We start from the raw sequence: 19,462 nt of genomic DNA on the forward strand, positions 1-19,462 counted from the left end.
TGCACAAGTACCGTCTTTGTTCATGTTGACTTCCAAGCATTTCTTCAGCCGACATGCCCTGCATTGATTCCTATGCGTCTTGTCCACTGGGCAGCCTCCCTAAAAAACAGAGACATATTTCTGAAAAGGGGGACAAAACGTGAGTCTCCATAAGGAAATTCTGAAACAGGAAGGTGTCTGGGGATCCTACTAAGATATGTAGACCCTTTCTCCCTTCTGCCACTCTCACTTCTTTTAGAACCTGTGCTGGATGATTGCCAGAAAAAGAAGAATGATGCCCTCCCAGGGGTCTATGAAAATTCCCTGGGGAAGAGTAAGCATTAAAATCTCTATATGGACTTCAGCACCCGGGACAGCTCCCTGGCACTTGGAGCCTTTGACTGATCACGATCCTCCAGCTTCCCACCTGCCGCCCTAGAAAGTACGGTATCTTCTTCCTCTCGCATATTCCTCGGTTTCTTGCCCCTTGCTTTTCCCGCAGAGTCATAAATAAATGTTCCCACTGATTTCCACCTAACCGCCTACGGTAAAGAGCAGGACTTATGTGTCAAACAACGTGGCTGTCAGAAAAACAAAATAAAAATCCCGGACGCCCTAGGCGTCCAGACCTCAACTGAACCTGACTACTAAATAGACTTTACAGACTGAGGGTGCAGTCCTATAGGATTGCGTGGACACTTATGGTTAGGATTGGTGTGCAGAATACATCACCTGCAGAGCTGTGGGTGGGTGTTTGAAATCTGAGGGCTCAGGCTCGGAGGGAGCTGGTATGAACTCGGGTCAGGATCCAACCAAAGCTAAGTGCCTCTAAGTCACCTTTAAGTAGGCTAGATGGAAGCTGCAATCATTATACCTACTTAGTTAGGAGAAAGACCAAGGATCCTCCGTGAGACTTACTCCTCAGTAGACATGCGCTTTACTCCCCCACTGAAATCAATGGTGCTTCACTTTCGCTAGATTGTGCCCTCTGATTTCTCAGTCCCCCATTCCCTTTCAAAATCGAGCAAAGGACCAGAAAGGCGAAGCTGCCCGCTGTATTATTTCACTGTAATATCAGATGTATTAGCCTGGGAACATTAATCCAAGCAATCAAAGCTGAACCCACTTTCGTGCATCCCTCAGCTTATTTGAGCAAGGCAGTTGGAGACGATGATGTTCTCGTTAACGATCACCAAAAGAAACTGTTTTCCTTTATTAAATGCCCTCCAAAGCACCACTTCCCCTACTGCACTCTGTTTCAGGGATGGGGAACCTGTGGCCATCCAGATGTTCCTGGACCATAATGCCCGCCATCCCCGAGTAATGGCTATACTGGCTGAGGCTGAACAACATCTGGAGCGCCCCAGCTAAGCTTCCTCACCCCTGCTATACTGGAATCTCTGCATTACTTGGCTCAAAACAAGGCTTCCTCCTATTGCAACCCAAGAGAACAGCCATAGGAACAGAGGCAGTTGCATTATACAGGTTCGTCTAGCTTTGTCCAGAGTGCCTAGCAGCTGCTCTCCAGTTTCAGGCAGGACCTTCCTGAAGACACCAGGAATTGCGCCTGGGATTTTTCTATGTGCGAGGCAGACGCTCTGCCGCTGAGCTACGCTCCCTCCAATCCTCTGGCCAAGCAAGGTCCGGTGGATTTTGGCCGGAGTTCATCTATACATGCAACCGCTGCGCCACAATTCGAGGCGAGCTGCGCCCATTTAAACCTCCATTTGCCACACCTCGGTTAAAGGCAGGGGAGAGCCGCCAGCCAGACTGTGAGCGGGGGTGAATTGCCAGCATTGCTTTAGCTTTGCACCGAGAGGGGGGTGGCTTGCAGCCCAATCTTAAGCACCTTTCTACTCGGAAGCAAATCTGACTCTGTTCTGAGGGCTTCTCCCCGCACCCCGTGGCCAAAGCATGCAAAGCAAAAGAGTTGTTTTGCAAAAGATCTGCACCCGGACCCCATGCATGTCTACTCAGAAGCAAGTCCCCTTTGGTTTCCAGCAGGGCTCCTTTCCTGGTACCCATGCTGCTGTCCAACAGCAGTAATCGGTTACTTTGGAATAATGGAACTTTGGAACTGGTTCTGCTCCGTTTTCTCAGGGAATAATGGGCATGTGAGTATGGCTGTTAGAGGCTGAAATGATCACTGGCCTGTGAGTGGAGGCAATGAAGAAATGCTCAGTATTTAAAGTAGCTTGTTTTACAATGAGTTTTGGATTGTTCTCGAGCCCCCGAGCTCCCTTCTAATCCTTCCATTCATTTTGTAAGAATCCTTCTCCTTTGTTCGAGGGCTGTTTAACTTTTGCGGAGGGGGGAAAGGCGGGGGTGGAGAGAGAAAGAGAGATCAAAATATGGATGTTTTTGAGATTTTCTTTTTTAAAACACACACACCCCACCAAAAAAACACCCCACCAAAGTTGTAACTATGCCATTTAAATGCTCAAAAAATCCTGCTTGGTTTCTTGCAATGGGAGTTTTAATTAAATTTGGTTCCAACTGAGTTTGGCAGCCCCACCCTAAACTTGGTGGTTGGAAATCCCATGGTTTACCAGGAATCTTCCAAGCACACTTAGGAACAAGGGACTCGACAGCAGCGATGGAAAACACCCAACGCAGCGTTCCGGGAGAGTAAAGTCTCTCTCTCTGGCCTGGTCTGCAGTTGCAGCAGAACTAGATGGTGGAAACGGGGTCCTAAAGTTGGTCGAATATCCTGCAGGCTAGATGCCCTGCTTTTAAAAGCCCCTCTGAAAAAAAAAGCAAAATTTCCTGCAAGTAGAAAACGAGGAGAAATGTTCCAGTCCAGCCTGCTATACTAGATTTCTATTTGCAGGGAGTTCTTTTCTTTTTCTATTGGGGAGCGTTCCGACCTGTGCCTGGATTCTGAAGTCGTCTAATAATATTTGGACGCCGCCTTTTCCCCTGACAGGAACTCCAGGCGGCTTACAAAGAAGCTCCTTCTTTCCGCAGCCAACCTCCCGACCCCCTTCTGCTTAAGTCTCCTCCACGTGATGGTGCCTTCGCTGTTCCTCTTCCAGCCACCCCAGACTCCTCGGCCTCCGAAGCCGGCTTCACTCCGCCCCCTCGACCTCCCGCCCCACTGGACGGGGGGTGGAGATCGCGAGCTCCTCCCCTGGTGGCGCCCGCCCAGAAAAGCGAGGAATGGCTTTGGCCCCGAACGGAGGGCAAGTGGGCGGAAGGAGGCTGGGGGTGAATACCTGGTTCCCAGATTTGCAGACGTAAGTGCGGTTCCTTCGGATGCTTCGCTTGAAAAACCCGGAGCAGCCGTCGCAGGCATAGACGCCGTAGTGCTTGCCGGAGCTGCGGTCCCCACACACTTTGCACGGGATGTCTAAAATCCGGCCTGAGGGCGAAGGCGAGAGAAAGAGAGAGAAAAGAAGGTCAGCCCTCTGGCATGGTTAAGTCCGTGGTGGGCATCACAGCCAGGATAACGGGGGCATCTCCAGTAGTAACCAGTGATGCAGCTGGACCTCAGGCCCAAGTCCAGGCAAGTCCTCTGATGATGAGAAGGATGGCATTTATACCCCACCTAACATCCAAAGAGCTCCAAGGCGGCTTACGTGGTTCTCCCCCTCCCCGTTTCATCCTCACAACCGCCCTGCGAGGTAGGGCTAGACTCAGGGACAGTGACTGGCCCGAAGTCACCCAGATTAGCTTTATAGCTGGGTGAAGACTTCATAGAATTGTTGAGTTGGAAGGCACCACGAGGGCCATCTAACGAGGCTGCCTGCAATGCAGGAATCTTTGCCCAATGTGGGGCTCCAACCCATGATCCTGAGCTGTCTCCCTGGAGCTTGGCTGACACTCTAACCAGGCTTCCTCAACCTCGGCCCTCCAGATGTTTTTGGCCTACAACTCCCATGATCCCTAGCTAGCAGGACCAGTGGTCAGGGATGAGGGGAATTGCAGTCTCAAAACATCTGGAGGGCCAAGGATGAGGAGGAAGCCTGCTGTAACCACTTCACCGCACTAGCTCTCTCTACTCAGGGATTGACAGACGAATGGAGGACTGTCACATCAAAGAGGACTGGCATCAGTATTCCTTCTTCTTTTTAAAATTTATAGTCAGGGAGTTGCAGGGTGCATGGGCATGGTTACTGCTTCCAATTTCATTTAAAAATATACAGTGCTGCCCTTTTCTGCAAGAAAACGGTGCTTGTTCCCAAGTGAATGAGCTTAGCATCAGGGCAGCAGACACATTTTATTCCAATGGTCATGGTGGTGCTGTGATTTAAAGTAAGTTTAAATGCACATGCTGTTATTTTTTTTATTTTCCATTTTTTAAATCGTAATGGACTGGATGAGAGCCAATAAACTGGATCCAGATAAGACTGAGGCACTGGTAGTGAATGGTTCCCCAGACTGGAAGGATGGGATGAGGTTACACTCCCTCTGAAGGAGCAGGCAGCAGCTTGGGGTTACTTTGGGTTCCATCATTGTCACTTGAGGCTCAAGTGGCTTCAGGGTCACAGAACGCCTTCCAACAAACTTCTGATTTCTGTTGACTACGCTCTGGTAACTTCTCGGTTAGATTACTACAATGCATATACATGGAGCTGCCTCTGAAGACAGTTTAGAAACTGCAACTGGTGCAGAATTCAGCAGCCAGGTTGCTCACTGTGGCAAGATAGCCTGAGCACATAATAATAATAATAATAATAATAATAATAATAATAATAATAATAATTTATTTATACCACACCCATCTGGCTGGGTTTCCCTAGCCACTCTGGGCAGCTTCCAACAAAATATTAAAAATACATTAAAACATCAGTCATTAAAAACTTCCCTATACAGGGCTGCCTTCAGGTGTCTTCTAAAAGTCAGATAGTTGTTTATTTCCTTGCACCAATCCTGGCTCGACTGCACTGGCTGCCAGTTAGTTTCTGATCCCAATGCAAAGCACTGGTTCTGATGTATAAAGCCCAAGAGCCCCAAATCTCAAGGACCACCTCTCCCCACATGAACTGACCCAGACCCTGTGATCATCATGTGAGGCTCTTCTTCGTAGGTCTGGAGGGTGGCAACACAAGAGCAGGACTTTTCAGTGATGGCTCCCTGTGTATGGATATCTCTTCCCAGGGAAGCTTGCCTGGCTCCATCATTGCATAGCTTTTAGGCACCCAGGGGGATGGGACATTTAGGTCTTTGGCTTTTCATTATCATGGCTTCCATGATTGAGTGGGATGTTTCAATCCACCTATTTAAAAATAGAATTGTCTTTTAGATTTTTTTTTGTTTCATTTTAACCTGACTTTAATGTATTTGTTTGTTTTGTATTGTAAATAACTTAGAGTTACTTTGGTAAAAAAGAAAGTGACCAGTAAATAAAATAAAATAAAATAAAATAAAATAAAATAAAATAAAATAAAATAAAGCCATCCTACATATTAGGATTGTAGAAGCAATTACAAAACATGGAATGACCAGGAGGTGATGGTAGTGGTGAGAAGGTCAGTGTTAATTGTGGGCTTCACAACTAAAGTAATACACTTGCTCATCTTAAAAAAACAACATTAAGCCCAGAGTATAAAATCAACTTGTTGCACCACTGTCTGCACCCAGCTTTTCAGGGACTTATTTCTGGCTGCATTTGCTTTGATCAGGAGGCCAGCATATGCAAGTCCTCTCCTGCCATGTTACAGGAGTAGCAGCAGAAATTCTGGCTGGAGGGGGCGGGAATTAGACGGTGGTACACTCAGGCAGGACTTTGGGGCAGAAGTCCGGAGTCTCATTCAGCAGGAGGAGGACCCTCAAACACAGCAGGGTTGGCATATCACATTGTGGAGGAAGTGAAGTAAGAAGCCTTTGCCTATCTAAAGACAACCACCACCCTCTCCAAGACCATGAAGTCCTCACTTCCCCTCTGGAAACAGAAGCTTGCACTTCCTTAGTGTTGCTACCCTAAGCTCTCCTGCACCCCCAGCCTCTGCACGTTCGCTGGGAATGAAGCAATAGTGATTTCAGCAGGACTTCCGGGCAAATGTGTACAGGATCCCCAAGCGACTAGGAAATAATTCCACTGGCTTACTCCTTGTTCAAACAAGCATGGATTTGATTTATGTCTTACATTTCTCTGCTGCCTTAACTTCCAGGAGCTCAGTGTGCATAGTTTCTTTTCCCCACTCCATTTTTCTAACAACAACCCTGCGAGGTGGGTTAGTCTGAAAGACAGCGATGAGCAGAAGGTCGCTCATGAAGTTTCATGGCTATGTGGGGATTTGAACTGGTGCCTCCCCAGCCCTTAATCCAACACAAATTTATAGTTCAGTGTATCCATGTTTACTCAGAAGCAAGATTGAAGCCCAGGGGATTTTCTTCCAAGTAAACTTGCTTGGGAATGCAGCCTTCTTTTAGCTCTGGTTGGAAGTAATGATATCTAATCCTGAACTGGCAGGAACCAGAAAGAGCATCGCGTGTCCAATCCGCTCTTACTGAAACCTGGTAAAGGAGGAGAATCTACCACCTTCTCGGAGGCAGCCACTGTGGAACAGCTCTTCAAAGCAACCAGGTTTCATTTCGATTAAGGGCACATTCCTAAAGACATTTAGGCTCAAACCTAAACCTGTCAGGTGTTAAGTCCTAAGGGAACGAAAGGGGTTTGCTTACGAGAAAGCAGGCAGAGGCTTGTCCGATGACGAGGGCAAAGCCCAGTCATACTCTGGGGAAAACTGCCTAAGTAAACACCTTTAGGATTGCGCTGCGCCATCCTTTGGTGCGCAGCCGGTGCTTTACAGACGCGGACTAAGGAAACGGGAACTTCGCATTAGGTGGGTTGTGACTTAATGTTCTGTGTCGCAGAAGAACCGCTCACCTAATAATACACCCCAGTTCTCTTCTCACCCCACACTCTTAAACTTTCTCAACCAGAAAGTCCTATTGATGCCAACGGTCCTTACTCTCAAGTAAGCGCGTCCTCACCTGACTAAAAGGAACAGGCTCAAAGCTGATACCCGCAAGCACCAGCACCTACTGGTCGATCATCTCAGCCCACCATCGTTTCATCCGGGGCGTTTCCGAGGACCCCAAGCCCTCCTTGCAAAAGCCTTTGGGATAAAGTTTAGCTGTCAGCCTGCGATTGTGGGCAAAGCTACGTTACAGCCGCTGGAAACTTGCCGGCAAAATTCAAGGCGCTTAGGACCGGGCTGTTCAAAAGTGAGAGCAGCATTTCGAAGGTCAACCGGTAGTTCTCGAGGAAAAGTTTGGGAATGTCCCAGCGGCAGTTTCATCTCTGAAGCTACAGCCCCTTCCAGCCCCGCCACAACGGGAGGCCCCATGGAGACTGCAATCCTGCGTACTGCGGGCTAATACACTCTGCAAACAGCGAAGGCATTCGAAGGATTGCGTTGCGCCTAAGAGGGTTGCAGGGGCGTAGCCTGGACTTATTTTAGAGGGGGCAGGTTTTTTTGGGGAGGGCAGAACCGAATTATCTACGAGGCAATTGGTCAGTTGGTTAAGAATTTTTTATTTATTGACTTGATTTTGTGGGGGCAGCTGTCCCCCCTTCACTCCATGCTCTGGAGCAAATGTATTTGTTAGAATAAAATAATAACGGCGTTGTAAAAAGTGAGGAGGACTTCGGATCGGATTCGTGCCGGGTCCCATACATTTGCAACCCAGAGGAAAGACCTGCTCTGTTCAAGGTGGCTTACTTCCCAGGTGCAGAGCAGAGGTGTGCGGCAGAGGGCTTGCTTCCAAGTTAGGCTGCAATCCAATCCCCACTTACCTGGCAGTAAGTCCCATTGAACTCAGTGGGGCTCCCTTGTGAGTGGGCAGGCATATGTTTGCAGGGAGGGCAGCCTGAAAGCTGTAAACCTCTTAAGATGGGGCGCAATGAAGTCGAAGGGACTTGGAAGATTTAGGCGCAAGACACCATCTTTTTGCGGCTGAGCGGGCAGAGAGCAAGAGGAATATTCGGAAAAGGAGACGGGGCTTCCAGCCTTTGCCTATGTGTGTGTCTGGGATGGCTGGTTGCCCGAATGGCGTCGTCGGGGGGGGGGGGCACGGAATTCCGAGCAGATTCTTCCGCTTTCTGGAGCAGCGAGGCCGGCGAGAGCGCTGCTCCGAGACCTGGCTTCTGGGCTTGGGGCGGGGCCCTGAAACAATGCCTCCCCGGCAGACAATAGGGACATTAGATAACGTGTTAACTTAATGATTTCCCCCTATGGAGAACTCGTTTGACTGCCTCCAATCAGCGCAAGCTGCCAGCCGCGGCCCGCTTCTCCTCCAAATGAAACCCGACAGCTGCTATATGCGGGGCCGGCGGGAGGAAGGGGGATTAGGTGGTGGGGCGCGCTGGGAAGCGGAGAGAGGGGGGCGCGAGGGAGGGAGGAGGGATCCTTCCAAGGAGGAGGAGGAGGAGGGAAAGAGAGGGGGGGAGGAATCAGTCACAACAGGTCCGGCGAAAGGACAACGCTCAGGAATCTCCAGCCCTCCCCCTCGAGATGAAAAGTGAAGTTTGGCTGCTGTGTGAATGTGGGTGGTGGTTTGCGGGGGGGGGGGAGCGGGAAGGTAAGCGATCTCCAGGAGAGCCGGGCGAGCCAAGCTTGGCTTCTGGAGCTGTGTAATTACACGCCCTCCTTGCCACCTGCCTATTGGGTCACCAGTGACCCGTCAAAAAGAGTAGCATGGGAATTCGCATTGCAGACAATGGCCACAGGGGAGAGCACTCGACTCCCCCCCCCGCCTCCTCCCGCCCCTCCCCTGCCTCTCACACCGCTCTTGGCCGTCTCTCTCTCTCTCTCTCTCTCTCTCTCTCTCTCTCTCTCTCTGCCCCCCCCCACGTCCTTCAGGCAGCCACTGTTGGACTTTCCACTCTCAAAGAGGGGAAAAGGCAAGGAAATCGGACATGCCACGGTGCCATCCCCCGGCGTTGGATGTCACCGCTCCCTAATCGGACAAAACGCGCGCAACTCCTTATGCAAATCCCAAACTCGCCTTCTGGGCTTCTGCCCCGGCTCCTCGCTTTTTTTTTCTTTTTTTTTTCTTTTTTTTTTTTTTTTTTTTGCACTTGCACAGAGGACGCGCATCTCAGCCTCGCTCTTTCCCATCTCTCTCTGTCTCTGCCCCACAAACCCATTTCAAAGGCCCGATCGATAGGACTTCACGTCGAAGTGCAGGCGGGAGGCGCCACGCCACCGAGGATGAGATCCCCCTGCACGGGGTGGGGGGAGGATCCTTGAGCTCACTTCCGAGTTAAAAAAACCTCAGAGGATCGAGTTTGAGGGCGCGACATTTCTCCAGAACGGGGGCGTCCTTTTGGTGGCTCTGTCCCCCAAGGCGTCCGACCCAAAGCCATCCCTGTGACTGCGAGCCGCTGGCTAGAAATAGTCTAACCAAGCTTCCAGTCGCGTTGAAATCCATCGGATTTCCTTCTGAGCCAACAGGGGATCCAGTCGTAAATCTATTCAGAGGGCGGTAAACATCACATTAAGTGTAAAGTAAATAACCAGTTTACTTCCCAGTATTTCTGGAGATACCATTCCCCAAATCGTAGCACCTTGGTTCTAGGGGTTTGCTTAAAAAAGATAAGAAAAAGAAAAAGGGGAATAAAATAGGGAAATAGTTATGACCCTGAGAGTCATAACTATTTTAGAAAATCTGAAATAGCTCTTTTAGGAGTACCCTGAGGTATAACTATTAAAGCCCCTAGTTGTATATCTAGAATAAATAAAAAAACAAACATTTAAATTCCTAAATTTAAATATTTAAAAAATGTATAGCTCTTACTTCGGAGCAGCCCAATTTACTCCTCAGGGGCTGGATGCAGGATAAGTGCAATTACATACTTGTAGCCGGTTTCTAATAATATTTCCTCTGAGCAGAAAGTTATTCTAAGTTCAAAGGGATTTATTTCCACGTGTATTTTTACATATACGCGCGCGCACACTGGGTTAAGATGGTAAAACTTTGTTCGTTTACTTGGGAGTAAGCCGCTCTGCTATCCTAATCCAGAGTAAAAGTGCATAGGAAAATTGAGGGCGGCAAAATATTCCAGCGACGAATACAGAATAACGGAACACGCACAACTGTTTTAGCGTCCCTGAACAGGCGTGCAATTTTGATAAGCCAGTTCAGCCGCGGTTTAACTTTTAATTTCACTGGGACCCCCACGTATTCCACCACATTGTATATTCCTTATTTGCATTAAGTTTGTTTATATGAAACACACGCCCACGGAATTTCTTTCCGCGGCCTGCGGAAAAACTAATGGCCTTAATTAATGCCCGGGAGGATTCCTCTAAACACCTCCGGATCCGCTCGCCCTCTCCAGATTCTGGATCGATTCTGCTCTGTTCTTGTATGGTTTCTCCTCTCTCCGACGCCCATATCTGACCTCTTGTTTCTGCTCTATTTTAAGTGCTTATATTGTATTGGTGCCCGTTGAATATGCCTGCTTATTTGGCAACCAGGCACCCACTTCAGACAGGAGATAGGATAAGCTGGATATTAGATTCGCTGTCTCTTTAATTTCCTTATTCTCCTTCCATTGCTAGCTTAAACCTTGCATATCGAAATAGGCAACAGAATAGCCTACTATAATTGCGGGGGGGGGGGGGAGAGCAACCCAGCCACAATCCAGCGCGTTTAAATCCTACGAATTCCAAAAGGAGAAGCTTAAAAACTCTCGCCATTGAAACCCTGCGGGTCTCAACTTCGGCCGCGCCTCTTTTCTCGCCTTCGCCACCGTCCTCTTCTGCTGCAAACTTTGGCTCCCTGCCCTCCGCTTACCCCCTCCACCATTTTAATGGCATTTGGAGAGGGTGGGTGTCAGTCTCTCAGCCCATTAATGTGTCCTCCCCCCACCTCCAGCAACCATGGCTCCTGTGCTGAGAATAAAATTCCGAAGGATGCCAGGCGAACGAGGGACCCCGTTAACTTGACACGAGGTCACCAGATAACTGATTAACCCCTGTTTAAAGGCCCCAGAAGTCTAACGGGAAAGACAAACGCGGCTCGGGCGGCGCTGGGAAACCGTTTGGAACATCCCTCGACGGGGCGTCCGGGGCGGGGGCACTTTTTTTGTGTGTGTGTGCGCGCCTCGTAATTGCTTAAAGATATATGGCAGCTTCGATTACTGTAATTACCATCAGAGGCTGTTGAAAGAAGTTAGGCTGCTTTGCGAGGACTCCTCGACGGGGTCTTGTTACCACCCAAGCAGAGAGATCACATCTGACATCACTCCAGCCTGGCGGAAGGGAAAGCGGAGCCAGCGCCAAAGGCCGGAGGAGACGCGGCCGCTTCTGCGCCACGGCTCGGGACTAGACGGGCTGTCCAAGGCCTGGCGAGGGGCGCCCTCCCTCCAAGGGGCGCAGGAGATCGCCCCAGTCCTCCTCAAGGCAGGGCCGAGGTCCTGCGGGGGAGTAAAGGCCAGAGGGATCAGTGGGGAGGGGTCCGCCAGGGGGGAAATGGCGAGAGAAGCCACAGCTTCTATCCTGCAGAATAAATAACCAAGTTTGCGCATACCCTGAATTAGAAAATGTTCCCAAAATCATAAACAGGGGACGATCCAAATAGAGCCGAGCCGCTTAAAGTCTGTGGGTTGATTATTATTTTTTAATCCATTTGAATCCCCCCCAAACCGCAGATTGAGACCAATCACCTAAAATCAAGGCTGTCGTGCCAGAAAGCAACCTAATGTCATTCAAACCAACGGCGCTTGGTTTTTGTTTATTGATATCAGTTAGGATTGTGAACAGAGTCCGGTTTTGTTTTTTTGGTTGGAGGAAAGAACTAGCTGACCACGTAATAAAACTCTCCTAGTTGCAAAAACGTTGCGTTTGGATCATTTCTGGAGCCTTAAGGCGGATCTATGGCAAGTTAAGATGCACCGACCGGGACGGAGTTCCTCCCGAGCTAATCTTCCAGCGGCGTTTATTCCGTTATGCCAAGTGAATTTTGTTTTTAAGCTATCCCGGGCGGGCTGCCGCCGCGGGAGACGGGGCAGGAGAAGTCCCTCTCGCCTCCTTGAAATGAAGGAAACTTACTTCCAAGTAACATCCCGACCCCACTCTAGGGATCTCATTCCCAGGTCACAGAAATCGCATTTAGTTAAAAAGAAAAGAAAGAAAGAAAAAGTGTCTTAACACATTTCTCTCACGCACACACATCCCTTCCCGGTTCAAAACCACATTCTTAATTTCTCCTTAGGGATAAAGTTATCCGAAAGAACCTGTGATGGCCCTCAGTGTAAGAGGCGACAGAGTCCCAAGGAGGGGAGGTAACGGGACACTTGGGGAGCCCATCTCCCCGAGGCAGTTTGGTTCAACCCCAGGGACTAGCGGAACAACAAGGCCAAACTCAGGGGGCTGTGGCAAAAAGCTGCACCAACTTTGAACACACGCCCACTGGATCCTGGCTACTAAATTCTAAGGTAACAGATATAAAGAATCGAGCTATAAGGCGGCAGTTCCATGCACGGTGACCTGGAGGAAGCTCCGTTGAAAGTAGAACTACTCTCGAGTAAATTATCCATAGCCTCCATAATTTCACAAAGTTGGCCCGAGAATAATTTCCACCTCTCTTTAGATAACAGTCTGCATGTCCCCTGGCAAGAACAACGCGGATGTCCCGTCCCCTGACCCCTCCAAAGATTGCGGGGAAACAGACGGGAGAGGTTTGCTCTAGATGGATCCAAAGGGATTTTGCTATCAGATCCATCCCGCTAACCTCCCCGCTCCCAGCCCCACACTATATTTTGGTGATCCTCAAATACAGAAAAAAACCTTTACTTTCTCTTTTTGATGATGGTGGTGTACACACACACACACACACACAGAGAGAGAGAGAGAGAGAGAGAGAGAGAGAGAGAGAGAAATATCCTCTTTTATATACTTTGCTCTCTGGGAAAAAGTTTCGAAGGCGAGTCAATATCGAGCGATGCCAGATAATTCGGAATAAAGTTAGTCTGCAGTTACAGCAAGCAACACACGCGGAGAAAGAAGAGGGTGGAGAGGAAATAAAGGGAGACGATTCTTGAGCTCAAATGTGCCCTTTTTGGGGGCAGGCATTTCTACACGCACGTGCTTTTCTCCAAAGGCATTTTTGATGTTGCTAAAAAAAAGTCACCGTGAGCCCACGCTCTCGCCCTAAAATGACCTGTTGCACTAGTCGCCTTACATCAAACTAGATCGTGTACGTTACTGACCCTATTATGCATATTACGACCAAAAAAAGAGAGGGGGGGGACACCCACCCCCAAAGTCCCTTCTTGGATTTCTGGAGTCTGAAGCCAACTCCTAGCCCGAGCGGTCAATCAGACTTAAAGAAAGAAATCCCTCCGTTATGAGGTGTACCCGGATTTAGGATTAAGGGAAATGTGACTTTTAAGTTGTTTCTGCTTCTCCCTTTCGCAGGATTATTCGGTAAGGCTGGAAATGGTGTGCAAAGTATTCCCGTCAAATCCTCTTTCCAGAGAACGGCTCCCTCCCTCCTCCTCCTTGGCATTCAACTCCGAAGTTTCGGGCTGCTCTCGCTTCTCTTTCTAAAACGGATTAAGAGCAGCAGAAGGAAGTTGCGCAGGTCGATCGGCATCGCGATCTCCGCCGTGGGAAAGCGACCCGCGTGAGCAAATGTTTGACTCGATCGCGACCTACCAGCGCCCCATCCTTGCCCCCCCCCTCCCCGCGATCAGAAAGGGGAAATCTGAAGTTCATTACAGGCCCGAATCCCCATCCGGAGAAAACAACCACCTCCCAAATCCCAAAGCCACGCAGCGCGATCCTCCGCAGACTCCCTTGCGAGGAAAGCCCCTCCGCGTGGGCTCGCTCCCGGGAAGATCCAGACTCGGAGCGAGAGGACCCCCCCCTTCCCCGCCGCCTCGGAGGCACCCAGCCTGGCTGCGAAGCCACTCGCCCCCCCCCCCCGCTGCGCGTTACCCACTTGTGGATCCCGCCGGCTTGCTCATGGCGGAGTCCCTCGGGGTGGCGGCGGCGGCTCCGGCTGGGGCTTCTTTCCCGGAGGCGGCGAGCGGGCGGGCGCTGCGGCTTCTCCTCCGGCTCCCTCGGGGCAGCTGCCTCAGGGTTCCTCCCGCGGGCGAAAGCGACGCATCTCCTCCTCCTCTTCCTCCTCGCCCGCCTCCCGCCTCCCCAAGTCACTTTCTCCGCTTGTCCCGCCTGGCAGAGAGAGGGGAAACTTTCCCTTTTTCTGGCGGGAGGAGCTGACGGGGCGCGGGGCGGGGGGGGGGAAGGGGAGAGAGAGTTTGGCTTCGCTCGCTCGCTCGCTGCTTCTTTTCCAAGCGAAAGGAGACGCCGGTGGCTCCTCAGGAGGAGAAGTTGGTCGTCCTCGTCGTCCCTCCGGAGGGTTCGAGGAAGGGGGCGGCGCGGTGGGGCTGGCGAGAAGGAGGGGGGCTCGGCATGAAGAGCCCCACGGCGAGAGGAGGACGCCGGAGCTGCGCTGCGCCGAGGCAGAGATCAGAGGCGGGCAAATGATAAGAAGGCACCGGGGGGTGGCGGTGGTGATGGGGGGGGGGCAACGTCAGAAGAGGCAGGGTCTGGTTCTCAGAAAGTGAATGGCACCGAGCGGAGAGAGGGAAAAAAGTGAAAGGTTTCCAGAAGTTCACCCCACGGGCTGACTTTGTGCTTTGAGCCTCCAGCCTGAAGCGCCTATCATATCCCCCGGGAGCGCTGACAGGCAGCCCGCCGGGAGGGGGGGGGGAGGGGGCTCCTCGCGCCTCCGTCCCTCCTCTTCCTCCATCTCGCCCCCCCTCCCTCCAACCACCTTCACAGCAAGCCAGTTCTGGGCGATGTGCGTGACGTCAGCTGGGTGGGAGGGAGGTGTTAAATTCTAATGCTATTAATGAACCTCCCAGCGGCTTCTGCTCAGGAGTTTGGAAAAGGCGAGTCCGGAGCGTTTCTCTCTCTTGCTTCTTACCAGCCTTCGATGCAAACGCAAACAAATAAATAATAAATACATATTTTTAAAAAAGTTTTTTTAAAGTAGGGATCTCTTCTCCTACAATCCGATTTCCCTCCCCAGCGGCGTGGTTGACTTGTTAATGGAGAGCCTGGTCAACCAGCCTCCCCCGGGACTTTCTCCAAGGAAAGCGTCCCTCCCGGCCAGGCGGGGGCGCGCTCCAGAGTCGAGGGGGCGAGAGATGGCCTGTATACGAGGCTCGAGCCTCTTCGCCCAGGCTGGGGGCAGCAAGGGAAGCGGCGATGGGGGGGGGATTGCTTCTAACTCCCCCCCATTCCATTTTGCTCCCGATCCCGAGAGTTCTTCCATCCTTCCATCCTTCGCGCACTCCCTTGAAGAAAGCCACTGTAGGAAACAGAAGTGGATCTTTTTTCTTTGCTGCAGAAACGTGCGTGGTGGATCGGGCCCCACCAGCTTCTGAAGCCTGGCTGATGATGCTCAGGTGGTGGTGGTCCTGCGGTTCCTCCTCGTCTCCTGAGTTTTGGGGCGGGAAAGTCCCCTCCCGGTGGTGAAGCTCGGCCTGCAGTTCGCCCTGGGCCCCAGCGCCTTGGCAGCTCCTGCTCGGGCTTCAGCGTTTGCTGCGCAGCCACGTGGGCGCTGCTGATGCTGTCGGCCTACAGGTTAAGGCTGTTGTAAGGACTGGCGAGTGATGGGGACACTTGGGAAGTAATGGTCTCCCTTTAGTCAGGGCTGTGATTGGATCATCTGCCCGCCCTCGAAGTACTTCACTAGGTTACGCAGCATTCCTAAGGAACATGGAAAACTGAACCAGATCATTTGTCTGTGTAGCTCGATTTTGCCAACGCCAGGGAGCTTCTCCCAGGACTTGAGCAGGGGACCTTTCCTATGCCAAAAGCAAGTGCGCCCCCCCCCCAGCCAGTGGCTTCCCCGGCTGTTCTTCAGGGGCAGGCGTTCAAAGCAGAAGTGCATGCAGGTGTATCTATATACTTATGTGTGCATAGCTGGTTTCCAAGACTGAAGCACGATTATGTGAACACGTCCCGCTCCCACGACTGTGATCTGGTTTGCCTAGCACAGCATCCCCCTAGCTGGCCATTGGACGTGCTAGCTGGGAGTTGGAGTCCGGATCATCTGGGCTGAAGGGCAACAGGGTGAAGAAGGCCGGCTTAGAATGATAGTGATGCTGCATGTCCAAAGATCTTCCAGTCTACACACGTCCTCTTGGAGAAATTCCGCACCGCAAGCAATGCCCCCCCCCCCCGCCACTTTACGACTATTAGGTCGCAGCAGTAACCCAAGAAAGGATTCTCCCACCTGCTACAAATGCTTCTTTCGTTCAAGCGACCGACCCATTAAATGGTGAACTGAGCCATCAGGACACAGCAGCAAGCAAAATCTCCCCAAGTGACTAGTCCAGGGATAGGCAAACTCCGGCCCTCCAGATGTTTAGGACTACAATTCCCATCATCCCTAGCTAACAGGACCAGTGGTCGGGGATGATGGGAATTGTAGTCCCGAACATTTGGAGGGCCGAGGTTTGCCTACGCCTGGACTAGTCCGTATGATCTGATGAAAGTTCCCCATCTCATCCCAACCTGGAACAAGCAGCCAATCCGAAACGCGGAGTCTTCGCTCTAAACAGGTGGCCTTAATCGCGCGTCCCACCCCGAGCCCCCATCTCCTGCTATGGCTGAGTTCTAATGGTCGCCATCTCTGATATCCCAGGGGGAAGACTGGACATCCCCATAGAACTGAACACCAACGAGCAACAGATCTGATCCCATTTCCACAAACCACTGTACTTGAGATTTATTTCATTTGGATGAGAAAGTTTTGTAATGTACTTGATGCAAACGTGGATATTTATCCCCCGTCTTTTATCTTTTGAACCCCAAAGGCTTATTATAATGCAACCAAAGCGAATGGCTAAAACAGTAGATTTAACAAACCATCGTAAGATACGCAATGAATTCTTATTCCAGAACACAAACCTTTCCTAGCAGGTAACCCCAGCGCCACCACGATTTCAGAAAACTTCATTGAACTAACACCAGCCTCTTAAAAGGAAGCTCCTTATTTGGGATCCCGGGATCAAGCAATTCTGCAGGATACCCTCAGACAGTAAGTGGAAGCTGTGGTCCCAATTCTGCCGCTTGATTCCACAGGGGACCAAAGTAGACCCTTCTGCTCAGAGGATGGGGGGCTCTTACCCAGATCTGCAGCAGTCCCTCTTTTACACACACACACACACACACACACACACACACACACACACCGGCTCGTCCTAAGTTGCCCCCCTCATCTTCTCAGCCCCCAAACGATAAAAAGGACCTAGTCAAAGAGAGCCATTATCCGAGCCCCTGATCTTTAAGAGATTACTAAACTCGAACTTTAAACCCAATCAGAGGCTCTGTCAGTAGAACAAGAGCTTATTAACCTCTCCCAGGGAAGGGGGCTGCTTTGGGGGGCTTTACATCGCTTCGATAGGGGGGTGTCCGCGCGGAAAGGAGGAGGGGAGTCTGGAGAGAGACCCTCCCGTTCAATCCCATCAGTCGATGGGGGGATGTAAAGGGTTGGCGGCATTGTTTCGCGTGCATGTCAAGGGGATGTTTTTACCCCAGGCGCCGCAGATCTTGCTGCGGATCAGCAGTCAGCACGTTTAATTAAATCGGCTACAGTTCTCTAACGACATAACGAGGAGGGGAGATCCTTTGGCTGTGAGCCTCTTTGCGGAATTGGTCATGGTGTATTTATTGCTTTCGGATTTGCAGTAAATAATCCCTTTGCTTAAAAGAGGAAATGATTTCTTTCTTTCTTTTAAAGAAGAGGAGGAAAGAAGAGATCAACTGCATAGGTGAGACGGCAGGTTATGTTTTGTTTCAGGCGCTTGCAGCAGCAAGCTTCTCCAGAATGCATGGCCTTGTTGTGGCCACCTCTGCTATGGGGCCACCAGAATCAACCCCCTAACAAAGCAAAAGGTTATCGGGAGGGATTCTGATTCAGGTGTATGAAGCATTACGGAACCGCCCTGTGTCATCCGAGTCCACAAACCAACAGTCTGATGCGTAGGTAGAGGAACACCACTTATTGGGCTGGACCTTGCAATATGCAGGTAGAAATATGCCCTCTGCCAGCCAGCTGGCAAATCCTTGTCTGCAGCGTTGAGGCCACCTTGACATGCAGCAACATTCATCTATCAAACATCCACGGGGTGGACTCCATGCACACTGAGTCATCATTGGACTGTTTTGACTCCCCCTACCCATTTCCACAATTATGGTTCTTTCCTACAGATTTTTGGTACTTATGTGGAGTTTGGGTTTACTCTTTTGTGTTTGTGTGGTTCCATATTGGCTACATTTGTGCAAGCAAATAAAGACTTGAACCAAAAACAGAGGGAATGAGAAACAAGCAATTCAGGATTATAATTGGTGATTAAAGTTTTGGTTGATTAGAATCCATCAGAATGATTAGAATGGATCCGCAGACCTAAGCTTATGTTCTTTTTGAGCTGCATGGAATTAAGACCAAACCAAATGTTACTCTCCAATCCATGGTGCTATTGAAAACGGTAACTGCAGGTCCATGTTCCCTTTCAGCAGCATATGTAGAATTTCCCTCGAGTCCACAATTCCTTGCTTGGATCAGCAGGAGCTGTGAGATATTTACAATGCAGTCAAAAACCAACCATGCATGTTTGCTGGATAGGCACACTAGAAGAGCCGTAGCTCAGAGTGCTGTAAATTTCCTAGAGAGGACTCAGAGAGAGACTCCTACAGTGCCTTGTTAGGGGGAGGGACTATATATACATACATAAAATCTCTCCACCTGGTTGGGCACTTCCTCTTTGCACTTCATCTCACCAATGTAAAACATCTGGATGTCTAAGCCCCATTACTCAGACACCACTTTAAACTAGACTAAAGTATGTCTTTGTAACCTGATGATCATTTTAAGCCTGCCTGAACGAGGCTGCAGTATCTGTTACTCTTCAACAACTATTCTAAGTGAGTAAATGTTATATTTACTGTTTACAAGATTGCGTTAAGGGAAGTAAAGGGGAAATACCAGGAGAATCCAGTCTGCATTAAAGCATCCTGGATTACTTAAACTAAAAGACTAAAACTAGACTATCAAAACTTCCTTATTTTAAGCTGCAAATGGATGCACTTTGCTGAATTCACAAACGTGAGGAAGGAAGGATAATATTGAATAAATATGGTATCCTCTCCAAGTTTCTATACACATCCCTACAGCAGCTGCATTAGTGATACAGAACAAGGACAGAGAAGTGAAAAATGTCCTGATGTCAAGAGACAGGGTAAGTTCTGTGAGATATTATGGAGGGGAAAGGACGGGCCATTTTTGCAGCAGGATAACTTCTACTTTGGCCTCAAATTTCCATTGTAAGTACAGAATGCTTTTGGAAATGAACCCTACACCCATTCATTCATTCATTCATTCTGTCGGACCAGACAGACGCTTCTTGGGAAGTCGAGTCCAAAGAATCCAAAGTGTGCAGAAAGTGAGTCCCAGGTGAGCTCAGCTGCCTGACAGCAGGGCAAGCATGAGGACCGGTTGCAAAGCACTT

The 19,462-nt window shown here is 50.1% G+C and overlaps 1 protein-coding gene and 1 long non-coding RNA gene across 4 annotated transcripts in view; both read right to left on the reverse strand.

The window, feature by feature from the left end:
- NR2E1 (nuclear receptor subfamily 2 group E member 1) overlaps positions 1-14,052 on the reverse strand; it is a 29,031-nt gene extending 14,979 nt beyond the window's left edge. For 2 of the 3 annotated variants that reach the window (XM_082216679.1, XM_082216677.1), the window contains exons 1-3: positions 6,068-6,110; positions 3,195-3,340; positions 12-99 (exon numbers count right to left, since the gene is read on the reverse strand). In XM_082216679.1, coding sequence (XP_082072805.1) covers positions 12-99; positions 3,195-3,340; positions 6,068-6,107 — 274 coding nt within the window. In that variant the 5' untranslated portion in view covers positions 6,108-6,110. Of the gene's footprint in view, positions 1-11; positions 100-3,194; positions 3,341-6,067; positions 6,111-13,878 lie in introns of those variants that run through there. The other variant, XM_082216678.1, reaches the window with a different exon arrangement.
- A 1,532-nt stretch (positions 14,053-15,584) lies between these two features.
- Positions 15,585-19,462, reverse strand: part of LOC309528998 — a 46,135-nt gene continuing 42,257 nt past the window's right edge. Inside the window, exon 4 of the long non-coding RNA XR_014218014.1 lies at positions 15,585-15,656. This is a non-coding gene — a long non-coding RNA (uncharacterized lncRNA). The remainder of the gene's footprint in view (positions 15,657-19,462) is intronic.

Source organism: Podarcis vaucheri, assembly GCF_965113315.1.
Source record: "Podarcis vaucheri genome assembly, chromosome: 3".
In the NCBI taxonomy this organism is placed as follows: Eukaryota; Metazoa; Chordata; class Lepidosauria; order Squamata; family Lacertidae; genus Podarcis; species Podarcis vaucheri.